Raw genomic sequence first — 10,184 nt, 5'->3', positions numbered from 1 at the left:
CCCTTGTCAAGGTCAATGGGCAGAAACCGTTTGAGCCATCTGCTGGTACTGGGGAGGGGTGCATGCCTAGGCAGGGAGTGGAGGGGGGAATCAGAGGTTTGTGATTTTAAAATGTAGAATGTGCAGGAAACGGCCATTGGTAACTTTTTCCTTATATCAGAATGCTTCGCTTCATTAAACAGTTAATTGAGCCCAAGTCTCTAGACTGTCTTTGAGTGAATGCTCAAGCGTGCTGGTTATTACAGAAACACTTTACCCTTTTGTGCACTTTATCTGTTTAATTAAAATAAAAACATATTTTTACAATGTGTATATTATAATATATAAATATATGTAAATTGAATAAATAAATATATTGAACATGTTATCTTTGTGTGGCTGCTATAGGAGATACGCTAGCATAAACTTTAGGACAGAACTGCAAAGCTATATTTTATTTGGTCTTATACACATACTGTACTAATGATAAGTAAGATTTTGTCTAACCACTTCCAGTTACTTATTGCAGAGGCTTTGAAATTATTACATTAATTATTGCATAGTGTTGGATGCAAAATGGATGCCAAGTACAGGCACGCATGCACTCCCATAACCATTTATATTGTAGCTAACTTTATTCTTTTTGCATAACTTCAGGATTTAATTATATTCCTTTCCTCAGATGTAACAGAATATTTTTGAAGACCAATGGAAATGAGTGACTGGCACAAAATCTGTCATAAATATTTCACTTTTATTAAAAAATTTAGGAAAACATATTACAAAATCAGATGCTTAATGAACAGACTAATTTTCTATGCCAGCAATGGGTTACTTATTCAGGTTATGATATGATAGTTTAAAGTTTTTTGAAAATTGCAAAGCCTTCTTGTTTAGATTTTATGCAAAATCTTGCAAATTTTGTCACTTTTTGGAATGCTTCTGAGAGTCCTTCTCCTGTAACTGCACAACAGGGTTGTACATACCAGTTTCGGTTTTGGCAATGCTTCTTCATGTTGAGTCTCCTAGTTATTTCTTCAGCACCCAGAGCTCCAAGAAGATCCTGCTTGTTTGCCAGTACGACCACAGGCAGATTCTTTATACTGTCACGTCTTAAAATAAGCTCCAGTTCTTTCTTTGATTCTTCCAAGCGCCGCTTGTCAGCACTGTCCACAACATAGACCAAGCAGTCTGGGTCTTCTAAATAGTTGTCCCAAGCAGTCCTCATTTTGTGCTGACCTCCAATATCCCATATTGTTAAAGTCATATCTTTTGATGTTTTAATCATCTCCACGTTAAAACCAATTGTTGGCAAGGTTAGAAAGACTTCATTACATTTTAGCTTGTATAGTAGAGTGGATTTCCCAGCTGAATCGAGTCCGAGCAATATAATCTGGGCTTGTTTGACTTTCAACTGTGTTGTATTTATAAGCCCCATTTGTTAAGCTGTTAGTTTTGTTTGCTGCTCCACTTGTGTTGTGTGTGTGTCTCAAAGAAGAATGGCTAGTTTCTGCTTTGGAATAAGAATTAAGAGAGGTCATGTATTTGTTTTATGACTTTATCTGCAAACAGAATGTTATGAAGTTTAACAACTACTGCCTATCTAAGGGCGGACTTATATTGACATACAAAACAAAAGTTGATTAATGCCAAGGTATACAAAGGTCTTATTCTTCTGCTCTTGTGACATTTCTCTTTAGACATGTTACTCTTAATATAGAGGTAAGTATAGTTTTGCACAATATTATAGTACAATATTCAGGTTATGATACAATAGTTTAAAGTTATTTGAAAATCGCACCCATTCTGTGGCATTCTCTGTCCAGACACCCATCATTGTCAGGCACATTTTTAAAAAGATCAACCCTATTTTTCAAGCTTTCTCGACTTATTTTTGTGTAGCCTCCAGGTCTCAATTTGTCATGCTGTTGTTCTGGATGGGTTTTCAACAACTGGGCTGCATAGACATGAAACAGCTTAGCATACCCCTTTGCCTTAAGGTAAGTATGTTCACCAGAGATTGACTTCTCTGTGAAGCTCAGGGGTGTCTGGGGGTGTGGGCAAAAAAGTCAAGATGGTGGCCACAATCATGCAATTGAAGCCCTGCCTTCTTTTATGTGTATGTGATGCACATAAAAAGGGGTAAGGCTTGGGTTGCATAGCTGTAGCCATTATCTTGACATTTTTGCCTCCCAGTACCCATGGAGAAGCTTGAACACTTTAACAGAAGTAGGCATGCAGATACCTTTCTGACTCTTGCAGTTACCTAGTTGTTGAACTATTTCTTATTTAACTAGTTGTTAAGCTATTTCTAATTTTCAAGGAATCAAAGTGGTTAAAATTGGCCACTTTGAACTGCTTGTGCAAAATCCTAGTATTTAAGAGGTACTGTAGATAAATTGTAAACTTCCAGCTAGATTTGTATAGAATTTAACTGAAGAGCTTACTATGGAAATAAAGTCACTCTGTAGGGTTTAAAGCTTCATTTTCTCTTTTGGATTGATCTCAAGAGGCACCGAAGCTGAAGTTGATTGCAAATGCTGATTGCGAGAAACAGGTGCCTCCTTGAGATCAGCTATTTTAGAATTGATTACATTTTGTTATTTAAAAAATTGGGTAAATTTGCACTCAATTGAATAAGTCTATATTTAATATTTGAGTGCATACACATGGAAAGGGTGCCATCCAAATCATGGTTCATTATTTAATATGGTCAGATGGATTGATATATTCAGTTCAAAAACTAAAACAATTGTCAGTTAAAAAATAATTCAGATAATTATTTCTGTATTTAGGGTTTCCCATGTATTCCTCTTTACTGTGCTATTAACGTCAACAAACTTCAACTTAACTTTTAGTGCAACATCTGAACATTCATAACATGTTTTTAACATCATAACACAATGAAGAGTGAAGCTGAGTCATGTGTCCCTGAAAAATGAAATGATGGAATAGGGATATACAGCTCTACCTGCTGTCAATTAATCCTATTTGCATAACTGAATCAGTGCAACACCCATTAAGTCAATAGTCCAGTTGGTGCAGTGCTGGCAATGAACTGTGAACTGCAATCTCTATACAACTGTCCTCCATTAGATCAGGGATGTTTGTACCACACTATATTTGAATTTGCACATTGCACTAAATGATTTGTTTTAGTCATAGTTTGTTGAGTATACTACACCATAAGCCATGGTTTACAAAACATAGTGGCTAGGTTTGTCTGTAATGCCAAGCAAGCCACCGTATGGCTTAGCCTGATACATGAGCCAAGAAGATTTTCATCATTTCTATCTAAAGGCTGGTTTTTATGTTTTCTAAAGTATTCTTACATACCCATATTTTGTGAAGAATAACATGCATTAAAAACATGATACAATTCCTTCCCAATTTTTGATGCTGCAGTGATAGTGATGAAAGTGTCCTATTGTATCTCACTCTCCCTTAGAAAGTACTATAGGGAAGGGAAAGCTGTTAGAACATGTGATTGGGCTGAACTTTATTTATTCAATTTATATAGCTGCCATTTCTCAGGTATGTGATTCTGGACAGCTTGCGACATTGAAAACAGTTAAAATACAAATATTAAAATAAAACAAGAAAAACACACACACAGCAGCTGGAGAATCATAAAAAGCCCTCAACATAGCCATGAAATGGGAACCTTTCCACACCCACGCTCAGGCATAGAAGCAGCTTTTCAAAGACTTATGAAAGGCTAGCAAGGGGGGCCAACATAACCTCAGGAGGAATGACCTTCCAGAGGTGGGCACCACAGTAGAAAAGGCTCTTCTTTAGGGCCCTGCCAGTGACACTCCTTCGCTGATGGAACCCTCAAAGTGCCAGTCCTGCTGGATTGGACAGGATAGGTAAAAACAACCAGGAAGAGATGGTCTCATAAATAATCTGGATCTAAGCCATGTAAGGTTTTAAAGGTAATTTCCAGCACCTTGAATTGCACCTGGAAGCAAACTGATAACCAGTTCAGCTGGCAAAGCAGTGGTGTTGCATGTGCTGAATAACTGGCACCATTAACAGCCTGCACTGCCACATTCTGCACCAGCTGAAGCTACTGAATATTCTTCAAGGGTAGCACCATGTAGAGTGCAGTAGTCCAAAGGGAGGTCACAAGGGCATGAGTGAGCAGGATGCCCCTGTCCATGAAATTATAGCTGCTAAGTGTTTTGATTGATATTATTAAAAACAGGTATATTTATTTTGCATAATTCTTTTAAGATATGAACCTATTTCCTAGATGAGGACATAATTTCCTTCACATTCTTTTCCACCAAATCTTGTTTCCATTTTCCTTCCTCTTGTTAATATTGGAGCATACCACCTCCATTAAAATAACAGGTCTGACCTTTGTCTTCGATCAGGTGGGTTGCTATTACATGCCATTTAATTATTACGGAGTGTTTCAATTCATATTAGACTTTTTAAAAGATATATTTTCTAGTGTTGGACAGAGAAACCTCCTCCATTTTTTCTACCAGTTCTAATTCAATTTGATGAAAGAGAATGAGCTTCAGAAATGCTTTCAAAGGACAACAGAATGTCAGAGAATTCCCCCTAGATAGTGTATGGTTTTCATGCATGTATTTATGTATGAATAAATAAATGTATTTATGTGTTATGTATTTATGTATGTATTTAGCAGTCAAGATGTGTGTGTGGAACCACTTTTATTGTGGAATCTTTTCTCAACCATTCTGCCACCTCCCTGGTTTCCTTCAACTAGGTCCTAATAGGAACCTCATGAAGGAACTTTTCCCACAAAGAATTTTTCAGTAGTGTTCCTGTCACTGCTAAGGGGGAATCCTGTTTTAAAAAAGTATTGGGGGATGCATAGCTAGTGACTGGGAATTATAGTACATACATCGAACTGATTGCTTTCTTCCCAGCCCAGCTTTTCTGATCATTTTCACCATTCATATTTGACTAATATCTGTCTGATAGAGAAGAATAGTATGAAGAATAGTATTAGATGTCTAAGAAAAGTAATTCTAAAAATGGTAGAAGAATTAAGGCTTACATGTATGATCCAAAAACAGCTGAAGAGGACCCCACTCTAGCAATGAAGAAGATATGGCAAAGGAGGAGGATATTCCAATGGAGAATGTGAAAATCAAGCACCGTTCAGGACAAAGCTTTAAAACTGACTCAATAGAAAATCAAGTTAAGCAACTCAAACCAGAACTAAAGTCAAAATGAGATAAGTCAGCTAATATAGTCCAAAAGGAGTTGGCAGGTAAATATGAACAAGTTAATAAACAACTAACAGAATTGTCCTCTCAGGTTTCAGAGGTTGCTTTGACTGCTAGCAAAGCATATGATACATCTATGAAAAATGAGCATGATGCTGATAAATTATGTTACAGACTTTGGACCTGAACTGGCTGGTGTACAGGATCAGAATAGAAGAAATAATTAGCAAATTAGAGGAATCTGACAAAATGTAGAAACGACTTCTTCAGTCAGATAGCTAAAAACTTAACGACAAACTACCTGATTTAAAGCTGTCAGATAAAGATGTGGAATGCAGCCATAAAGTCTTTATTCCTAGGTACAATAGGACGCAAACACCAAGGGATATCATAAAGAAAATGCTTGGGTGAGAGACAGAATTTTGTAAAATCTTGGTGGGCTGGAAGAGATAAATTAGCATGGAGATAATGTAGTATTTTTTCAAAATGTTAGTCTAGCTATGTTACAAAAAAGAAAAGTATTTAAGCCTTTAAAGGAAGAATTACCTAAAAGTGGAATATGCTATTAAATGGGAATTGTCCTTCAAACCAGTTTTATTTTAACCTCAAGGAAGAGAAACTATTTCTACATATCAAGAGGTGAAGAGAGAAGAAAAAATAGAGAATGTTTTGATATTTAAAGAATTGGTATATCTCTATAAGAAGACAATATAATGAAAGGATGTCTTGACATTTGGAATGTACAGATTGGTTAATCGTTATAAAATAAATGTTTCATATTAGCTGGAAAATGAACAAAATACAGAAAATGGCAAAATATTATATAGAAGTTAATATAAGCACAAAAGGATCTGGGAAGGGAGGAACTAGAGCTCAACAGAGCACTCCCTTAAACTAGACCAATTAGAGGATTTTAATTAATCCTCTGTTAATTGCTGTTCACGTGTGGTCTAAATGGGATGGTGGAGTGAACAAAGAGAGGATCTGGTTGGGGAAAGGGAATATGGGAGGCAAAAAAGGATAGTTAGAAAATAATTTTTAAAGAGTTTGCAATTTTAATTTAATTTTGGCTTATAAATTCACTGTTGAGTTTATTTTGACAGAATGATAAGCATGATAGGTATTCCATGCAGTTTCTTTGCACCAAAATTTAGTGGACAAATTTGAAAGGTTTTTGTGCCCAGTTCTAGCATTTTCTTCCAAAGTAAAAGCTCAGAATCAGCTGTCCTTCATCTTGGGTCAACAAATGTATACTTAGATGTAGCCAAATATGCTATTCAGAAGTACAGTTCAGCATATTTACTTCTGCTGGGATTTACAGTACTGTAATTCTGATTAGAAATGCATATTACATATAATTTAATTTTCTGGGACACACAAGATAATTCATTATTTGTTATTTTGTTTTTAATTTTAAGGTTGAAAATTACTGATACAGAGTCAAGCAAATAATGATATAATTAAATTGTTACATCCATGCACAATCATCTGGATTCAAAGTTCCTATCTACAGAATGTGCACTTCAGTAAGATATATTTCAGGATGACTGGTTTGATTACTGTAGGATTTCAGTTTTCCTCTTTCAGACAAGAGTCAATTCTAGTAAGATGCAGAGAAAGAAAGGAGAACTTAGGAGAGTCAATTTTAGAAGAGGCAAGCTAACTATTACAGTAGTGCTTAAAAGTTTGTGAACCCTTTTGAATTTTCAATATTTCTGCATAAAAATAACCTAAAATGTGATCTGTTCTAAAACAAGTCCTAAAACCAGACAAAGAGAACCCAATTAAACAAAGGAGTCAAAAACATTGTACTTGCTCATTTATTTATTGAGGAAAATGATCCTAAGCTACATATTTGGGTGTGGCAAAAGTATGTGAACCCCTAGGAACAAATGTAATTCATTTGAGTCAGCTGTTTCAGTTAATGGGATGATAATAAGGTGTGAGGGTGGGAGATCCTGCCTTACATTTTAGGTCATATTTATGCAGAAATACAAATGGTTGCATGCATCTTCCCAACGTTTTCTCCTCTGACCACTTTAGAAGCCACAAATCTCAGCTGAAGAAAGATATAGATGTGATGAAAATTATTGTATAATTCTGCTAGAATGCAAGTGAATGGTTAAGTTACTTTTTCTTTTGGAGGAAGGCAGTTGTAAGCTGAGAGGATTTAAGGCAGGGGTCCCCAACCCCTGGGCTGTGGACCGGTACCAGTCCGTGGCCTGTTAGGAACTGGGCTGCACAGCAGGAGGTGAACGGTGGGCGAGTGAGCGAATCTATAGCCTGAGTGTTTACAGCTGCTCCCCATCGCTTGCATTACCACCTGAGCTCCACCTCCTGTCAGAGAAAGCAAGCCCATTGGCTGCTATCTCCAAACAGCATGAAGAAAAAAGAATAAACAGTTGGGAAAAAGAGGAAGCACTTGAATCATCCTGAAACCATCCCCCCCCTGGTCTCTGGAAAAATTGTCTTCCATAAAACCGGTTCCTGGTGCCAAAAAGGTTGGGAACCGATGATTTAAGGGGTAAGAGACAAAGTTACCAGATGGCAGCACAAAAGTAGCTGGTCTTGCAGTGGAGTGAAGTGGGAGAGCCAAGCAGGGTCAGACTTGGTTAGAACTTGGATGTGAAATCACCAGAAAATTCCAGGGCTTTACCTTAAACTGGGAAGTGCTGGAAGAAGACTTTGGCAAACCATTTTTTAAATTGTTGCCATGAACATTACATGTACTTTACCATATACTGTAATCACTAGAAACTGAGCTCAAGTGTGTCTTTTTTACTTTTAGAAAGAAGAGAACTGACCATTGGCTAGAGTAAAAGGAGGAAAAAGAAAAGGAAAAAGGAGATTAAAAGTTTAGAGTTACTGGATATGGGCTGTCAAAATTCATGGGGCCATAAAATTTCTGTATCTCTTTGCTGCTATTTAGTGCTGCTCTGTATTTTTGTAGCCCAGTTCTTATAATCCTATGCTTGTTTCTTTATTTTTAAACATTAAAAGAATATATATGCTGCTGTCTCTCTCTTTCTCTACCAATAATCTTATAGACTATCAATAATCTTATAGGCCTCTCACTCCCTTCTTTTCTAGGGGAAACATTATCCAAAATTATGAGAGTTGTTTTTGCTCCTTGATCATTATGACTGATTTTTTCAGCATCTTTTTAGCTCTCCAACAGGCTTTTAAAAGTTCAATGAACTGAAATTGGGACATTGGACGGCCTGCAGGATGAGGTTGGTTACATGCATCATATCTGTTTTCCAAAGACCAATCTAATCATTATTTAACCGGCATATGAGTCATTTGGTTATAGCCAGGTAGTTGCCTCAAGCTGTAGTGTTTGAATGTTAAGACAACAATGAGTGGTTAAGAGTCTGTGTGCATGTTTAATAATTATTCTATTTTTACTGCCAAGAGAGTGCCAAAATAACGGCCAACTTTTGGTTTCAGTGATTGGATCTCTGCCTCGGGCAGCAAAATGTCTCGGGCACATCTTACTCACACTCTGGCACGGCATTTCCTTGGTATGAAGCATGCTTCTTTTTATCTTTCCAGATATTTCAATTCATTTTAATCCACAATGGAATTAGCTTTATGCTACTCTTACTTGACGCTTACACAGACCTGGCAGTTTTATGTAATGTTTATATTGCTGGCTTCCCTTTTATGCTATTTTCTTTTTAATGTGTGTAACATGACACCATAAAGAGTAAGTTATGTATAAATAGCACATGTGTCTTTACAGTAGAGTTGTTGCATCAGGTACACAAAATAATTGCCTTATTCTGTTAATCAGTGGCTAAAGCTACATCCATACCTCTTGCCCCATTGTTGGAATTGGCTGGCAACCATTTCTGGAAGACAGAAATAGATGACACTAGACAACCCATGACCTGTTGAGACATCCTTCTTTCTACATATAATATAGGCTGATGCCATTTCCCCCCGCTTCACAACCCTCAGCAGAGTGCCAGTGGACTCCTCCTCCTCTTCCTCCTCCTCCTTGGTTGGCCTGCGGAACTCCATGCTGCTTTGCTGGGGGTAGGGGGAACAAAGGAAGCCATGGTCTGTGAGGAAAACTGCACCCCATCCCAGTGTGTCCCAAGGACCACATCCCTCCAGGGAAGAAGAGGGCTCACCCATCGACTGCTGGTGCCCACCCCCCGCCAGCCCTACCTCACCAGCAGGCATTTGAGTCACTTCCTCATCCTTCCCTTGCTGCCCACTGCTATTAAGAGATTTCAGTTTTTGGCCTCAGTTCCAAAGCAGCCAACCTGTTGGGCCTTGCCGCCAGCTGATTTGGTTCAGGGGGCAGAAGGAGGCAGGAAAGAGGGCAGGGATACACCCCTCCCATCTTCCCTTGTGCGACACAACCTATGGGTTTCTGGGAAGTGTAATCTGAAATCACGATCATGTGACTGTGGCTAGCTGTGGCAATGCTGCAGAGCCACAACTTTGTGAACAGAACTGGTATGAATATCCTTGAAATTTCAATTCCACAGGAGTCATGGGCCCTGGATTTTGGACACATTCTTTACATTAGTCCATTTGAGGTACCTTGCTTCAAAAATCGTTGCCCTATGATGCACCATTTTGGCCAATTGAAGGTAACAAACATAAAAGCAGACAGGAGAGTTTTAGTAGTATATAGCTCACCCTCCATTGAGGCTGCTTTGATGGTGGGACGAGGATTCATGAAGGTGACCTCATCCATGCAAACAGTTGCCAGCCAAGTTTTCCCCAACAACAACTCTGTGAGGTAGGTTGGGCTGAGAGTGTTGTTGTTGTTTATTTGTTCAGTCTCTTCTGACTCTTCGTGACTTCATGGACCAGCCCACACCAGAGCTTCCTGTTGGTTGTCAACACCCCCAGCTCCCCCAGGGACAAGTCTGTCACCTCTAGAATATCATCCATCCGCCTTGCCCTTGGTCGGCCCCTCTTCCTTTTGCCCTCCGCTCTCCCTAGCATCAGCATCTTCTCCAGGGTGTCCTGTCTTCT

General features: G+C 38.3%; 1 protein-coding gene across 1 annotated transcript; it reads right to left on the bottom strand.

Moving 5' to 3' along the window:
- Positions 1–595: 595 nt before the first annotated feature.
- ARL14 (ADP ribosylation factor like GTPase 14) lies at positions 596–1,489 on the bottom strand. Its single transcript, XM_063306491.1, has one exon. It carries the CDS (start codon positions 1,415–1,417, stop codon positions 839–841), a length of 579 nt encoding a protein of 192 aa, XP_063162561.1. The 5' UTR covers positions 1,418–1,489; the 3' UTR covers positions 596–838.
- Positions 1,490–10,184: the final 8,695 nt, after the last annotated feature.

The sequence above is a fragment of the Candoia aspera genome, chromosome 6 (genome assembly GCF_035149785.1).
Source record: "Candoia aspera isolate rCanAsp1 chromosome 6, rCanAsp1.hap2, whole genome shotgun sequence".
In the NCBI taxonomy this organism is placed as follows: Eukaryota; Metazoa; Chordata; class Lepidosauria; order Squamata; family Boidae; genus Candoia; species Candoia aspera.
The sequence above is the reverse complement of the archived record's forward strand: the minus strand, read 5'-3'. Positions and strand labels throughout refer to the sequence as shown.